At 48.6% G+C, this 17,459-nt stretch overlaps 1 protein-coding gene across 1 annotated transcript in view; it reads left to right on the top strand.

Annotated features, from left to right (window-relative positions):
- The first annotated feature begins 463 nt into the window (after nucleotides 1-463).
- VSTM4 (V-set and transmembrane domain containing 4) overlaps nucleotides 464-17,459 on the top strand; it is a 108,393-nt gene continuing 91,397 nt past the window's right edge. Inside the window, exons 1-2 of the mRNA XM_039233654.1 lie at nucleotides 464-518; nucleotides 10,125-10,523. Coding sequence (XP_039089585.1) covers nucleotides 464-518; nucleotides 10,125-10,523 — 454 coding nt within the window. The remainder of the gene's footprint in view (nucleotides 519-10,124; nucleotides 10,524-17,459) is intronic.

The raw sequence follows: 17,459 nt of genomic DNA on the forward strand, positions 1-17,459 counted from the left end.
GTTTCCTGTGGAGAGACGGTAGGGGTCCGCTGGTCAGCAGGTCCCACTGCACTTTTTGTTTCCCCCCTCACCCAAACAGCCCCCAAATCCAAACAGCCTTCCCCCTCGCAATGACCATCTGTGATGCAAAGACATCGTGAATCCCACTACGGCCGTGCTTTCTCGGTATCAGCGATCCCCTCTCAGAACCTCAGTTTTCCCATCTGTGAAATGGGGGTGGCGACTGTTAGCCGCCCACAGGTCGCTAGGCGAACCGATTGCGGGGTGCCCCCCCCACCTTGCCCTGCGCGGCACGCGGCACCCAGCAGCCCCGGGGCCGGCGCGGGCGGGCCACGGGAGGGGCGGGCCAGGCCGGGGCCGGGGCCGGGGCCGGAGGGCGGGCGCGGCACGGGGCGGGCTGGCGGCGGGGCCGGGCGGGCGGCGGCGCTGCTCGGGCGTCACAGCGCCGGGCGGCGGCGGGGAGATGCGGCTCCTGGCGCTGGCCGCGGCCGTGTTGCTGGCGCGGGCTCCGGCCCCGGGTAAGCGCGGTGGGGGCGGGCGCGCGCCGGTGGGGCGAGGGCAGCCCGCGCGGGGGAGCCCGGGGCTCGGGGCCCGGCCGGGCGGGGAGGCCCTGCCGCCTCCGGGCCGCCCCCTCCCCGTCCGCGCCCGCGGGCCGGGGCTCCGCGGGTCCCCGTGGCCGCGCCAGTTTGGCGGAGCGCAGGGCCGCCTCGCCGGGCCCCCGCGGCCGCGGTGCCGGGCCCCCTTCCCGCGTCCGCCGGGGCCGGGGCTCCGCGGACACTCGGAACAGCCCCTGCGCCCGAGCGGGGCCAGGCCTTAGAGGGCAAGATCAGAGCAGGGACGCGCCGGCCCTAGTAGCTGTTGCTGTTTCCTTTCTTTCTTTCTCCACGAGTCAGGACCAACAACTGTTGGCACGTTAGTCTGGCAGCAAGTTCCCTCTGCTGCGCGGAGAGTTGCTGAGACCCCGCGCGAGGGGCTGGATGTGCCCTGGCAACCCGGGACTGGTCCGTGGGCGGTTCTCGAGACCAGGCCTGCTGAGACGGGGTGCCCGCGCCTGGAAGAAGCGGGACCCCCTCCCAGGGCGCCCTGCTTTAGCGCGGACTCTGCCTGCTGGCTTTCCCTTGGGATTGCTGTCCTCACTTCTGAGTTGCTGAAAAAGCTTCTCTCTTTATTCTCCGAGCCCTGCAGCCCTGCCTCAGAGCTGCAAATGCTGTGTGGCTAGAATAATAGTTAATAATGGCTCTTACATTTCCTGGGTGCTATTGGGTGCCAGGTGTAGTGCTACACATTAGCTCATGTAATCACAGCAGCACTTCAAAGTAATTACGACAAGAGCAAAAGTTATATATCCAGGTGCTTTGCAAACATTAACTCTGTTTGTAACCTCTGGGGGAAGTGCCGTTATTGTCCCCATTTTATAGATGAGAAAACTGAGGCACAGGCCCACCAATCGACTTGCCTTATGTTCCTAAGGCTTGTAAGTTGTGGAGCAGGGATTTGAACCCAGGGAGCCTGACTCTAGACTGTGCCCATACCATTGAAGCTGTGTTTTGTAAATAAGGAAGCTGACGCTCCGAGTTAAGTGATTTTCCAAAGGTGACCCAGCTACCAAGTGGCTGAGCTGGCATTTGAGCCAGTGTAGATCAGAGGCTGAAAAGAAGAGACTTGGATTCCCGTGGGAAGAAATTCACCCCTTGTTCCCTGGCTACTAGTGCAGCCGGGTTTCTGTTGAATCTGAAATCGGTGCAGTGGAAATGCTCTTGTGATACTTGTCACCACCTTGGCTGATGGTGACTGGAGGTTTGACTGGGGTGTTTGGGCCAAGCAGGTTCTGGTGGCCTGCGTGGAGTAGCCAGCAGCCAACGGGATGCAAGGGGCCACAGGGGTCCTCATCGCCCCAGGCTCCCTGACCAACTTCCTAGTCACAGATGCTATCAAGGAGGGCGCCCTCAGAGAGCAACTTTTGGGGGGTCAAGGACATTCTCGTGCTTTCAGGAGACTGAGAGCTGCAATTCAGGATCCTTTAGAGTCTGCCCTGGCTGTGCCCAAGGCCATGCCAGAGATAATCAGACGGCCCTGCTTCAGGGCAGCACTCACCGAGTGCCACTCACTCTGCTGAGTGTTTCACCCATGACTCCTCGCCACGCCACGGTTCTCCCCCCCCCCCGCCCCCACCGGGAGGGCCTGGCAGAGCCACTTTATACATAGGTCTAGACTCTTAACCACTGCATTTTTCTGCCTCTTGTTTCAGGGGCAGTGTGGGACCTTAGCGGTTACCTGGTTCCACCCCTCATTTTATAGGAAAGGAAATCAAAGGGTAAAATATTTACTAAAAGCCGAACTGTGGTCCAGAGTGGTGGTTGAGAGCTGCTTTTGAAGCCAGATGGCTTGTGCTCAAATTCCAGCTCTGCCACATTCTGTGTGAGCTTAAGCTACGGGCTTAACGTCTCTGTGCATCAGCCCTCTTCTCAGTAAACTGAGGATAAACAGTTCCAGGATGGGTGCCTGGGTGGCTCAGGGGGTTAAGCGTCTGACTTTGGCTCAGGTCATGATCTCACGGTTGGTGAGTCTGAGCTCTGCATCAGGCTCTGTGCTGTTAAGCACGGAGCCTGCTTCGGATCCTCTGTCTCCCACTCTCTCCGCCTCTTCCCTGCTCGCATGCACACAGCCTCTCTGTCTCTCTCACTCTTACTCTCTCTCTCAAAAATAAATAAACATTAAAAAAACCCAATTGACTAAATACATCTAACGGGCTTAGAATAGTACTTGGTATAGAGTTCACGGCCAGCCATTGTTAGCCTCCGTCATTGGTCAATGTCACGTTTTTGTCCTGGATGAGAGCTATTTTCAGGTGATGGCTTCATGTGAATGTAGCACCCCACAGGCTGCTAGGTCTGGCGGCATCTGTGATCAGTGCTTGATAAACACAGGTTCCTAGTGCCATGAGTTTTTAAGGAATACAATTGTATTTCTTTCAGAGATTTATTTGAAATTCAGATGATCTTTTTGATAAAAATGAGATTTTTGCTGCTGATTGGTACCCATGATTTGCATTCTTTATAGACATAGAAACTTTTGGCTGAGTGGGGTCGGGGAAGAAAGAGACCCTGGGGAGGTGACGATGAGCTGAAGGCTGAGTTGGAGTTAATAAAGTTCAGGGCAGCAGCGAGGAATTCTCTGAGTGGGTGGGAGCAGTTTCTTCGGGACAGAGAGGGAGCATGGGGCACAGAGCCACGCTAGCACATCCCCAGTGGCCATGGCCACCTCCGTGTCCCAAGCAAGGTGGGTGCTTTGCTTCTGTTGGAAGTCCTACCTACAATCCCTTGCAGCTGGAAGTTGCCCTCCTCCCCCTCATGATGAGTGCTGGAGGGAGGGGCAGGGGCTCTCTCCTAGATGAATACGTTGTATACCGTTTGGTACAAAGATGTCCTTTTAGGGGCGCCTGGGTGGCTTAGTCGGTTAAGCGTCCGACTTTTGCTTAGGTCATGATCCCGTGGTTTGTGGGTTCGAGCCCCGCGTCGGGCTCTGTGCTGACTGCCAGCTCGGAGCCTGGAGCCTGTTTCAGTCTGTGACTCCCTCTCTCTCTGACCCTCCCCTGCTCACGCTGTCTCTCTCTCTCTCTCCTAGAAATAAATAAAACATTAAAAAAAAAATTAAAAAAAAAAAAAGATGTCCTTTTAAGCTACTTTTAGAGCTGTGTTAGTCCTTCTCATGACATTATGCAAAGGGAAACGAGAGGGTTAGACCCCGTAAATCCTAGTCACAGGAATTTAACGTTCGCTTATAATCAGAATCAGCCACATAATTTGCAGGATGAAGTGCAAAATGAAACTGTGGGGTCCCTTATTCAAAAATCTCAAGAGAGTGGCAGTAGAGATTCAGCCAAGTGGGGCATCCCTTCAAATATAGGGCCCTGTATGATGCGGATCATATACTCAAGAAGCCCACCCTGCTCGCAGATCGGCATGTATGGACTTTCTGCAGCCCTCACCTGCCCAGCTCTCAGAGCATACTAACTGATACTGGTATTTTAAAGGTGTTTTCTCATTGGAGCCCACACTTCCCTCGTGAGGTATCATCTTTCACTTTTTCAGATGAGGAAACGGAGGCTCTGAGGGTCTCACACCCAATAGCACCAGGTTTCTAGCCTGGCTGTGTTCAGGGCCAGCCCCAGGCTCTCTGCCCAGCCCTGCCAAGTCACTGGGAAGGTCCGGGCCATGAGCCTCCCCGTGCCCAGCCCACGTGGGGCACCAGGGATCCCAAGTAGGGAGGCATGTGCTAGTGGAAAGAATAGGGATCCCTGTGGCCAGAATCAGTTTCTTCCCTGCCTAGGTTGTCATGTTCCTCCTTTAAGAACTGGCTTTGGGGGACGCTTATTGGGGTGGAAAGTACCCTCCTGAGGTCTACCAGCAGGCACAGGTGAACACTGTTCTTTCTATTTCTAGCCTGCACCAGGTTCCTCCTGCCTCAGGGTCTTTGGACAGGTGGAACCCTCTCTCTTCCAGGGAGATCACTCTTTGCTGGTCTCCTGAATTTTATGTCATTCACTCCAACTCAACCTTTAGCTCGCGGTCACCTCCCCAGAGTCTCCTTCTTCCCTGACCCCGTAGATGAGATCAGGATCTTGCCCTGATTTTTCTAAAGCTTTGCACCTTTTCTCTGTAGCATGTGACACTATTTGCAGGTAAATACCCCTGTGTCTTCTCCCCTCGATGACTGGCTACCTTGCCCACTGGACTCTCAGCTCCATGAGGTTAGGAAGGCTGTGTTCTTTGTGCAGAGCCTGGGATGCGGCTGTTGGTCAGCAAGTATTAGTTGAGCGATTAAATGAACAAAGCACAGGCTGGGACATAAGCTGGAGAAAGTGTAGAGGTGCCCTGGGCAGAGGGTTGAGCAGCCCACCTCCCATCTCAATTCCCTGCAATGTAGGGTCACAAAGCAAGACATTCCACTCTTCTCGACTCTTAAATACAGAGAATAAGCTGAAGGTTGCTGACGGGGTGTTGGGTGGGGGGTAGGTGGGCTAAATGGGTGATTCAGGAGGGCATTTGCTGGGATGAGCACTGGGTGTTGAATACAAGTGATGAGTCACTAAATTCTACTCCTGAAGTCATTATTAAACTATATGTGAACTAACTTGGATTTAAATAAAAATTGATTAATTAAAATAAAAGTTAAAAAAAAAGAAGCTCAGCTCTTCTCCGGGCTAGAATGACTTTTTGACAATTCTCCCTCCTAGGCCAGGAGAGGAGAGTCTCTGCCCTGCCCGGGGCTGCTCCCTTGCATTACTGGGGTAAGAGGGTGATATGCACCCTCCCCTGTCTGGTAGCTGGCTTGGCCTCTGTTTACTTGGCTCGCCCGTCTGCCCTGCGGGGAGAGTACCCCCTGCCATCCAGACCGAGGCCCAGAGGGGAAAGCCTGGACTCTCCTGGGCACTGCCTTCTGGTCAGCCTGACTCCATGCGTGGGTGTTGCCCTCGATTCCCACTGTCCTGACCCCCATTGCTGTTCTCTCCGCTGAGCCAGAGGGGGCCTGACCACTGTGGTGAGTGGATGTTGTGTGATGCTTTCTGTCCCACTATTAGCAACTAAATATCCAACGCAGCTGACGTCTGTTGGGCACTGGGGCCTCTACCTGCATTTTGCCCATCCCTCCCCATGCCTGATCGTGAGCTGTGTTCGCTGGGTCTAACCCAGCCATTTCCAGTGCCAAGGAGAGGGCGTTGCTGCGGACACCTGGCTTTCAGAGAAGGCTTATCACAGGCCGGGAAACCTCTGAGAGCCCACGTCCTCTAGCAAAGCTTTAAGACCCTGAGGAGCCCTTGGGCCCGAGTTTCAGTCACCTACCAACCATACCCTTGAGTTGAATGTGGGTGTAAATATCTGGGTTGGTGGCACACGTAGGGCCAAAATGAGCCTTCCTGTAAATGAGGTTATATTGGTTTGCTAGGGCCGTTAAACAAGTGCCACAGACTGGGGCGGGGGTGGGGGTGGGGGCTTCAACCACAAACATTTATTTCTCACGGTCCTGGAGGCCCGAAGTCTGAGATCAGGGTGTCACACGTTTGGTTTCTTCTGAGGCTCCCTGTTTGGCTTGTAGATGGCCGTCTTCTCCCTGCATCCTCACGCGGTCTGCCTTCTGTGCATGCACATATCAGTGCCCAAAGTTCATCTTCTAAAAGGACACGGCGTGTGTTGGATTAAAGTCCTCCCTAATAGCTCATTTAACTTAATCACCTCTTTACAGGCCCTATCTCCACATACAGTCAAGTCCTGAGGAGAGAGGATTCAGGCTTTAACGTTACGAATTCAGGGGGACCGTTCAGCTCACGAGAGTCTCTGCAGTTTGGTGGGAGAAACGTGCTTGGACCATTTGTAAGAGAATATAGGGAGAGGCTCACTGGTAAAGAGAAAGCAGGGGCCGATTTAGGCAGATGGTTGAGTCCATCGGCTTTGATGGGAGCTGCGGACTCCCAGCCAGAGCCACATGAGTGGAAGGGTTACTCGTTTGCTCCAGGATGGAAGCTGGCCTCCCATGGGACTGAACACTTGGCACGTTCTCCTGGTTTCAGTCACTATAAATAATCCCTCCTTCACACGGCGTTAATAGGAGGAGACTGGGGTGTGGGGTCTGGGCTCTCTCATCCACCCATATTGTTTCAATTTCCTGCCTTCCCCAGCTCTTCTTGACTCCAGTGGGGGGCCTTTGGGGACGGGTAGAGCTGGGCTTCAATTCTGGAAGCCAGCTGCTGCCTCTCCACCGCTCTCTGCCTGTGGCGAATCCCGGGGCAGAGGTTGGAGTGGGTCAGCCTGGAGTCCTGGCTGGGTGGCTGCTTACTGGGGAGCCCTTGCCATGGGGCTTCATGGGGACTCAAGACAGAGCCTTAGCAGTCAGGAGGGATTTGGGCTAATTTAATATGGTGCACGGGCAAGGTGCAGGGGAGACGGCGGTGGGGGGGCAGATCCTCCTTTTTTGTCTTCCACGAGTGATTTCTGTCACGGTGAGACTGTGACTAAAGAAAGTGTACCTGCCTCGGCTGCTGATCCTCTTCATTCCCAAAGTGTCTCCCTGGGCTGGCTTTGTCCTTTGCTGCCGTAGATGTAGAAGTCCTCATTCTTTTCCACAAGGAGAGTCCAACCTGGCACCAACCTTTTCCTTGGGAATTTATGTCCACCTGTTTCTTAAGGGAGCGAAAGGTGGTCACGATGTGGTTAAAACCAGACGATGGCCCCCAGATGTGTCTATGTCTTAATTCCTGGAACCCACGAATGTTACCTTATGTGACGAAAGGTACTATGTGGATGTGATTAAGTTGGGGATCCTGGACTGTCCTGGTGGGCGTTGGCATCTAAGAGATGAGACAGAAAATGAAAGAAAATTGACCCTCCAGTCCTATCTTGGAAGGTATTCAGTTTATGAACTTGATAGCAGAAGCCACATGGGAGGATTAGCTTATTGTCTGGAGTTCTACAGTGAAGAGTATTTTCTTTCTTTCTTTTTTTAAAAATAGTTTATTGTCAAGTTGGTTTCCATATAACACCCAGTGCTCATCCCCACATGTGCCCTCCTCCATGCCCATCACCCTCCTTCCCCTCTCCTCCCACCCCCATCAGCCCTCGGTTTGTTCTTGGCATTCAAGAGTCTCTTGTGGCTTGCCTCCCTCCCTCTCCCCCACTATTTTTCCCCTCTTCTCCCCCATGGTCCTCCGTTAAGTTCCTCCTAATCCTCCTATACGTGCAAACATATGGTATCTGTCCTTCTCTGCCTGACTTATTTCGCTCAGCATAACACCCTCAGGGTCCATCCATGTTGCTACACACGGCCAGATTTCATTCTTTCTCATTGCCATGTAGTATTCCATCGTACAGATAAACCACATCTTCTTGATCCATTCTTCGGTTGATGGACACTTAGGCTCTTTCCATGTTTTGGCTATTGTGGAGAGTGCTGCTATGAACATTGGGGTACATGTGCTCCTATGCATCAGCATTCCTGTATCCCTTGGGTAAATTCCTAGCAGTGCTATTGCTGGGTCATAGGGGAGTTCTATTGTTAATTTTTTGAGGAACCTCCACACTGTTTTCCAGAGGAGCCATACCTGTTAACATCCCCACCAACAGTGTAGGAGGGTGCCCATTTCTCCACATCCTTGCCAGCATCTAGAATCCTCTGATTTGCTCATTTTAGCCACTCTGACTGGCGTGAGGTGGTATCTCAGTGTGGTTTTGATTTGTATTTCCCTGATGAGGAGGGATGCTGAGCATCGTTTCATGCATCTGTTGGCCATCTGGATGTCCTCTTTGGAGAAGTGTCTGTTCATGTCTTCTGCCTATTTCTCAGTGACGAGTATTTTCTATGTGAGAACTTCCCACCCCAACAGACACAGGGCCTCACCTTGCTGTCTCACAGCCTCCTCACCGTGGAGGGGCTCGAGTCATTCTTGATCTCTTTTTCATCCTTCCTCCTTGCATACCTGCAGCACTGGCCAGGGTTCAAAGCTTCTGGTGATCCTCACATCAGTGCCCAAGCCCCTATGACCAGAGGTGACATTTGGGGCTGAAAGCTATGGCTTGAGATGACCCCAGGGACACCTGCTTGTGCCAGGGGGTGGGTAGGGAATGGCGCCTGATGCTGTTGGGCCCTTGGAAGGGCAGGCTAAGTACAAGGGGACTTGGTGTGAAGACAGCCTTGCTTGGATGAAAGAAGGCTCTGGGCGTCCTGTGCGAAACGTCCTTTCTGGGCTCTGCCTGCCAGATGACGACTCCATCTGTGAGCCCCAGGGCAGGACGGCTGTGCTGCAGGGCCCCCGTAGTCACCATTCAGTGCGTCTCCTGGGGGAAGCCCTCTCTGAGCTGTGCTGGTCTGGGTGGGGGGTGGGTGGCTCCCTCAAAGGTGGACATGGAGTAGAATGGCAGCCAGGGAGGGGCAGCCCTTGGGTGGATCTAAGAAAACAAAGGACAAGAAGTGGTAGACCAGGTCTGGAATTTTGGAGCATCTTCTGGGTTGTTGCGGGGGGAGGGGCATTCTCCCAGCTCTCCCTGTTCCTGGGTTTGTTCGTTCTTTATTCCTGCACTGCAGCTCTGAGGCTGTGGATTCTAAGGCCACAAAAGACTTAGAACAAGAACCTGAGAAACTTCTGTTGTTCCAGCCCTTTGGCGCTAGTTTAACGCCCACCTGACCAGTACTGACGCTCTGCCTTGGTTACAGCTGAAATAGCTGAGACAGGGCAGGGGGCTTGACAAGGCAGCTCTTGGACCCTGGCACTGCCAGGTCAGGCAGGTGGGGATGAAACTGATCAAAGTGGACCCTGGGAGGCAGGCTGGTTGATGGGATGTGGCTGGACATTTTTAAGAGATTCCCCAAACCCAAGTCTTTTTTTTTTTTTTAACTTTTTAAGAAAGTTAATTAATTGGGGCCCCTGGGTGGCTCAGTTGGTTAAGTGTCCGACTTTGGCTCAGGCCATGATCTTACGGCTCATGAGTTCAAGCCCCATGTAGGGCTCTGTGCTGACAGCTCAGAGCCTGGAACCTGCTTCAGATTCTGTGTCTCCCTCTCTCTCTACCCCTTCCCTGCTAATGCTCTCTCTCTCTCAAAAAATAAACTAAAAAAAGTTTTAAAAGTTAATTAGTTAATTTATTTAGAGAGAGGGAAAGAGAGAAAACATGTGGGAGAGGCCGGGAAAGAAGGAGACAGAGAGTCCCAAGCAGGTTTCACACTGTCCATGCGGACCTCGATGCAGGGCTCAAACCCACGAACCATGAGATCATGATCTGAGCTGAAGTTGGATGCTTAGCCCACTGAGCCACCCAGGTGGCCCAATTTTTTGAATTTTAAATGTCAACAATCAATTAAAATATTTTTTAAACTGTATCTGGGCCAGGTGGTCAGTAGCACCTCATGTGGATGGGATTGTCTCAGGGGTGAGGACATTGGAGCCCGCAGAGATCCCCTGTCCCCACCATGCTCCCGAAGAAGTCCTCACATCCACCACAAAGGCACAGAGTGAGCATGACGGGGATCAGGGTGGCATGCCTTCCTGGCCATGCAGATGGCTCCCGGAGAAAAGTGTGTCCTTCTGGGAAAAGGCAGGGGCCGTGTTCATTTTCTTCTTTTTTTCTTCTCTGCAGAGGTGTGTGAGGCCCTCAATGTCACCGTATCCCCGGGACCTGTGGTTGACTACCTGGAGGGGGAAAATGCCACTCTTCTCTGCCACGTCTCCCAGAAGAGACGGAAGGACAGCTTGTTGGCCGTGCGCTGGTTCTTTGCAGGCCCCAACTCCCAGGAGGCCTTGATGGTTAAGATGACGAAGCTCGGGGTGGTGCAGTACTACGGGAATTATAGCCGCAGTGCCTTCCGGCAGAGGCTGTGCCTCCTCGAGGAGAGACGTGGCGCACTCTACACACTCTCTGTTTTGACCCTTCGGCCAGCGGATCAAGGGCATTACGTATGCAAAGTCCAGGAGATCAGCAAGCACAGGAATAAGTGGACTGCCTGGTCCAATGGCTCCTCAACGATGGAGATGAGAGGTAAGGGCATGTCTACTCTGTGGGGGAGAGATAGGGGTATAGATCAGGGGTCCTCCCACCACTCAGCGAGATAGGGGCCACCAGATGACTCTGTTGGGCTAATACACCTTCATGGCCTCTGTGGGCCACGGCCGTGTGAACCAGGCTGTGGGGATGAGCATAGATCTTTCCTTAGACACTGTGGCTAACATGGAAGTAAGGAGAGAAGGGAGCAAGGGCCTGGCCTCATGCTGCCCAACCTAACCCCGAGCAAAACCCTCATGGCTGAAAGGTTGAACTGGCTGTGTGTGTGCTACGCCCCTAGCTCAGGTCTGTGCAGACTTGCTTGCTTTGGTTAGAGGGTGCTGGGCATCTGTGGGAGGAGGCGTGCATTGGGAGGTCCTGTTGTCGCTGTCCAGGCCTCAGATCAGGGCAGGTTGGTGGCTCTGATCTGCTGCCCCGAGGAACTGATCCAAGCCACAGGCAACATCGCACTGAGAAATCCATCCAAAAGCAGGCAAAGGACCAAAGGTAGCCCTCCCTTCTTGCAGAGAGATAGGAAGCACGGGTTGTGTCCAGGAACATCTAGACTCCCAAGCACCATATTTGAGGGTTATTTTTTCAAACCACAAACGTTCCACAGTTTTAATAAGACTCACTGTTGTGTGCTGAATATTGCATTTTTGATTGCTTTGAACTTGAGTTTGGTCTGGTACATGATAAAGAGGATCACAAAGTAAAGCTGATGGTCCCAAGTGTGAGAAGGAATCTAATTTTATTATATACACATAATGTAATGTTAAAGGCAATAGTGATGCTGTTTTGATAAGCTTTTATAAAGGGATACAACTCAGTTGTAAAAAGGTTTTTTTTTTTTTTTGATGGAAGGAGAAAGAGTATTTTTAATATCCTATATGAATAAGGGGCATGTTAAAATAGATAATTTATGTAGATAGCGTTTACTACAACTTTATTTGCCTTTGGAGTTTGCTCATTATAATGTTCTTAAGCACAGAATGATGTATGATCTGAAATGTTCACTTTTTTCTCCCTAAGCATATTCATTCGAGAAAACAAATGACTATTAGCATAAATATATCTTTTGGCACAGAAAACAGAAAAATATCAGATAACCAAAGGCTGAGGAGGGAGTCCACTTGGCTCTGAAACGTGAAGTCTCACACACATCCTTTTTATTTTTATGTCACGGTATATTCTGGAATTGTACGCTACATATCTTGGCAGTAACGACTCTGCGCCAATTAGAATGGATGTAAAGATTTCCTGTATTCAAGTGTGATCATCTAGTTCATTATTTAATGTGAATCTACTTTCAGTGAGTGAAGCTGGGTTTCTTCTAGAGTGTTTGTGTAGGTGATTGCTCCCCAAACCTGAGGTAGTTCTTAAGGTTTCACTGAAAATACAAACCTTTCCCCACTTCTTCTTCTCCCCCACCTCCCACTGTCTGCCCTCCCTTCCCTTCCTCCCCTTCCTGCTCTCTCTCAGAACCTTCTTTCTCTTCTTCCTCTCCTTCCCTTTCCATCTCCTGTTCTTCCCCTCTTCCCTCTCCTTCCCTTCCCTTACTCTTTTCTTCCTTCTCTTTCCACTGTCTCTCTGTCTCATGCTCACCACCCCCCCACCCCACACACACCCTCTGATGGCTCATCTGGAAGTGGTTTTAATCTCACAGCAGAGCTGGGCCTCCCTTGCTATGTCTGCTCTGCCTCAGAGCCTCCCGCTCCTCACGTTGTCTCAGTCTCTGAGCAGGGCTGTGGTTTCCTGACAGGAAGATTAGAAACCTTAGGAAGTGATGACCATACCTTCTAGAATATTCCCCATAGGCTTCAAGGGGATCAGGAGGATTAAGGAAAGGTAACTCCAAATAAATGACCTGAAAGCAGACTGGCTTGTTTGGGTTGGAACATGTCTGCCCCAGGCTGGAGGCGAGTGTGCGGAAGTTTGGCTCTCTGTCCTCCCTGGGCAAGGCGGGGGACGGGCCCGTGGCTCCAGTCTCCTGGGGTGCCTTTCCCCAGGCCCTTTCCATTGCTCATTTCCAGGGGCCTTGTTTTCTTAAATCTTCACCTCATGTTAATAATTGTTATATGGAAAACCAGAACAAAACAAACACAATGAAAATTTCTGTGGGCACATATTTTGTGTTATAAAACTGAATAAGAATTCTCAGAAGTGTTTTGGAGTGAGTGCCTTTCCTCTACTGGGCCCCATATCCTTTCTTTTCCAATATACTCGCTTTGCTTTCCTCCTTCCCATAGGCTTCTCAAGCCATTCCCAGGAGAAGGGAAGTTTTCTTGGGAATGTTTTCAACACTACCCCTCCCCACTGCCCTTCCTTGACCATGGACTATTGCATCTCCTTCTTGCATACTCTTTTTTAAAAAATGCTTATTTATTTTTGAGAGAGAGAGAGAGAGACAGAGACAGAGCCTGAATGGGGGAGGGGCAGGGAGCGAGGGAGACACAGAATCCAAAGCAGGCTTCAGGCTCTGAGCTGTCAGCACAAAGCCCGGTGCGGGGCTCAAACTCACAGACTGTGATATCATGACCTGAGCCAAAGTCAGACGCTTAACGGACTGAGCCACCCAAGTGCCCCTTGCAAACTCTTAATGTGAGAATAAAATTGCTTGTCTTACACTGTAAACTCCCAGAAAGAAAAGTTGATGCGTAGTGTCTTCTCATCTCACTGTTGCAAAAGGAGGTTGATTCATGCTGTATATTGAGGGGATGGCTTCTGGTCAGAGCAAGCGTCACAGGGTTTTACCCTGATTTCCACACGTTGGTTGTTTTCTATTGCAATAATAATATAGTTCAATTAGAGAACTACTAAACATGAAGAACATGAAGAATTACTGAAAGCGTTTAAAGAAGATAAAAATGACTTATAATATCTGAACCCAGGCATAACTTAACATTTCAGCGTAAATCCTTACAGTCATTTTTACGCAAATAAAAATTAAAACCGAATTCCACTCATACTGTAAGTACTCCTTTCTGACAGGCTTTTCTCATGTTACTGGGGTGTGCACATTCTCCCATGTTGTTAATTATGTTTCCATCACATAATTTTAATGGCAGGATAGTTTTCCATGATATGGATGCACTACAGTTTATTTTTTCAGTTACTGTTATTGGACAGTTAAGTGGTTCAAAATTACTGTCTGTAAATCTCCACAAATGTCCTTGCCCTTAGAATAAAGTCTTGGAAGCACTCTACACATTCAATGCAATTCCAATCAAAATTGCACCAGCATACTTCTCAAAACTAGAACAAACTATCCAAAAATTTGTATGGAACCACAAAAGACCCCGAATAGCCAAAGTAATACTGAAAAATAAAACCAAAATGGGAGGTATCACCATCCCAGACTTTAGCCTCTACTACAAAGCTGTCATCATCAAGACAGTATGGTATTGGCACAAAAACAGACACATAGACCAATGGAACAGAATTGAGAACTCAGAAGTGGACCCAAAAGTATACAGCCAACTGATCTTTGACAAAGCAGGAAAGAATATCCAATGGAAAAAAGACAGCCTTTTTAACAGATGGTGTTGGGAGAACTGGACAGCAACATGCAGAAGAATGAAACTAGATCATTTTCTCACACCATGCACAAAAATCAACTCAAAATGGATAAAGGACCTGAACGTGAGACAGGAAACTATCAACACCCTAGAGGAGAAAGCAGGAAACAACCTCCTTGACCTCCACCGCAGCAACTTCTTACTTGACACATCCCCAAAAGCAAGGGAATCAAGAGCAAAAATAAACTGTTGGGACCTCATCAAGATTAAAAGCTTCTGCACAGCCAAGGAAACAACCCAGAAAATTAATAGGCAACCAACGGAATGGGAAAAGATAGTTGCAAATGACATATCAGATAAAGGGTTAATATCCAGAATCTATAAGGAACTCACCAAACTACACGCCCGAAAAACAAACAACCCAGTGAAGAAATGGGCAGAAGACATGAACAGACACTTCTCCAAAGAGGACATCCAGATGGCCAACAGACACATGAAACGATGCTCAGCATCCCTCCTCATCAGGGAAATACAAATCAAAACCACACTGAGATACCACCTCACGCCAGTCAGAGTGGCTAAAATGAGCAAATCAGAGAACTCTAGATGCTGGCGAGGATGTGGAGAAACGGGCACCCTCCTACACTGTTGGTGGGAATGTAAACTGGTACAGCCCCTCTGGAAAACAGTGTGGAGGTTCCTCAGGAAACTAACAATAGAACTCCCTTATGACCCAGCAATAGCACTGCTAGGAATTTACCCAAGGGATACAGAAATGCTGAGGCATAGGAGCACATGTACCCCAATGTTCATAGCAGCACTCTCCACAATAGCTAAAACATGGAAAGAGCCTAAGTGTCCATCAACAGATGAATGGATCAAGAAGATGTGGTTTATCTATACCATGGAATACTACATGGCAATGAGAAACAATGAAATCTGGCCATGTGTAGCAACATGGATGGACCTTGAGGGTGTTATGCTGAGCGAAATAAGTCAGGCAGAGAAGGACAAATATCATATGTTTGCACGTATAGGAGGATTAGGAGGAACTTGACGGAGGAACAAGGGGGAGAAGAAGGGCGGAAATGGTGGGGGAAAGGGAGAGAGGCAAACCATGAGAGACTCTTGAATGCTGACAAAAACTGAGGACTGATGGATGTGGGGGGGAGGGGGGATGGGCATGGAGGAAGACACTTGTGGGGATGAGCACTGAGTGTTATGTGGAAACTAATTTGACAATAAACTATTTGTAAAAGAAAAAAAAAAGAATAAAGTCTTGGAAATAAGATTGCTGGGTCCAAAGGTATGCTCAATTTAACGATTGGTATAACTTAAATTATTGATACGATTTAAGGAGGTGAATTGACCTCTAGAGTAGTTAATGAATCTATATACCCACCAGCAGTGAACATGCCTTTTTCCCATGGATTGGGCTATGTAATATAGACTTTTCAGAGATGATGATGATGATGATAATGACTTTGAGTGCTTGGTATACAGTTGACCCTTAATAAGTACTTGATGAATTAATGAAATGCATTTTGATAGCCTTTCTTGCCATGGATGACTTTGAAGAAGGCATGACTTGATAATGTCATCTTCTCTGGAGAAGTCACCTCTCTGTCCCTTGGCCTATTCCAATCATACATGATATTCGAGGCCTTTGTCCATCCTTCCTCTTTCATCAGGACTTCTTTGCGTATGCTAGCACACAGAGATCTATCTTATACCATCATATCCCCAGTTTCACTGCCATCCCGGAAGTCATCATTGGCAATTGTGTGGTTTACATCTTTCAAGTCCCTCTTCTGTGGGCATTCAGTGCACATCGACACACATGTTTTCTAACAACACTATACTTCATGCTTTACAAGCATTGTTTATGACAGTATTCATACTTCCTTGTAACTGGTATTACGTAGCCAGACAACACCAAACTGCATGCCATCATTTCCCTAGTGCTGAAGTCTTAAGAAAGTTGCAATTTTTCATTAACACACCAAATGCTTCAGTGAACATCCTTCTACACATTTTCAAGTGCTTCTGTTGGTTAGATTTCTGAAAAGAGAGTTGCTGGGCCTAAGGCTACGCATATTTAAATCTTTAATAGACAATGCCTGTATGCTCTCCAAAAAGATTTTGGAAATTTATATTCTCTCATTGCACAATAGTCTATTTCTCTGAAGCCCCATTACCAATGGATATTATTAATCTTTTTCATTATTTATCACTATAAAGGGAAAAATAATATTTCATTGTTGTTTTAATTTTGATTATTATATTCAATACAACTTAATTTCAATTATTGTATTCAATTATTAGTGAGGTAGTGAGGTTGAACATCTCATTATATGTTTATTGACTGTTTAAAAAGATTTCTTTGGTCAACTACCTGTCTATAACCTTTACCTGTTTTTTGGTTGCTGTCTTTTTCATACATATATATATATTTTTTTTCCTATGTGTTATTTGATCTTAACTGTGTTTATGGGTTTTTATTCCATATGGATATTTTACATTTTCAGTTATTTATGTCATTAGATTTGCCATTTTTTCCCTTTAGATATTCCTTTTTTCAGTCATATATTTTTTAAGTGTTTATTTATTTTCAAGAGAGAGAGACAGAGCATGAGCAAGGGAGGGGCAGAGAGAGAGGGAGACACAGAATCTGAAGTAGGTTCCAGGCTCTGAGCTGTCAGCACAGAGCCCGACACAGAGCTCAAACTCACAAACCGTGAGATATGACCTGAGCCAAACTTGACACTGAACCGTTCCAGTCATATTTTTTATTGAGATGTAATTTATTCAATAAATTGCACATGGTACCTTGGTTTCCTATATTATCTAGGAAGGTATTTCCCACTTCAAGCTTATAAATGTTTTCTATACTTTTCTTTAATATTTTTAAAGGATTAAAAGAAAATTTTACTCCTTTATCTCTTTGGAATCCATTTTTGTATATGGTGTGGAATAGTTAACTTACTTTTTGTTTCAAAATGGCTATCTTGTTGTTCCCTACGTTATCTATTGAACAGATAAAATTTCCCTGTTTCGAAAAGTTACATTTTCATGAGTTAAATTCCTACATTTAAATGTAAACTCTATACCTCACCAAATACAGCATGATTTTAATTATTAGAGAATAGGGCAAGTCTGATTAGTTAAAAAAAATTTTTTTAATGTTTTATTTATTTCTGAGAGAGAGAGACAGCGTGAGCAGGGGAGGATCAGAGAGAGAGGGAGACACAGAATCTGAAACAGGTTCCAGGCTCTGAGCTGTCAGCACAGAGCCCCATGTGGGGCTCGAACCCACGAACCGTGAGATCATGACCTGAGCCGAAGTCAGACGCCTAACCAACTGGGCCACCCAGCTGCCCCTGATTAGTTTTAAAATAAATGTCTTGCCCAGTCT

Source organism: Hyaena hyaena, unplaced genomic scaffold, assembly GCF_003009895.1.
Source record: "Hyaena hyaena isolate Hyena2069 unplaced genomic scaffold, ASM300989v1 scaffold_78, whole genome shotgun sequence".
Taxonomy (NCBI): domain Eukaryota; kingdom Metazoa; phylum Chordata; class Mammalia; order Carnivora; family Hyaenidae; genus Hyaena; species Hyaena hyaena.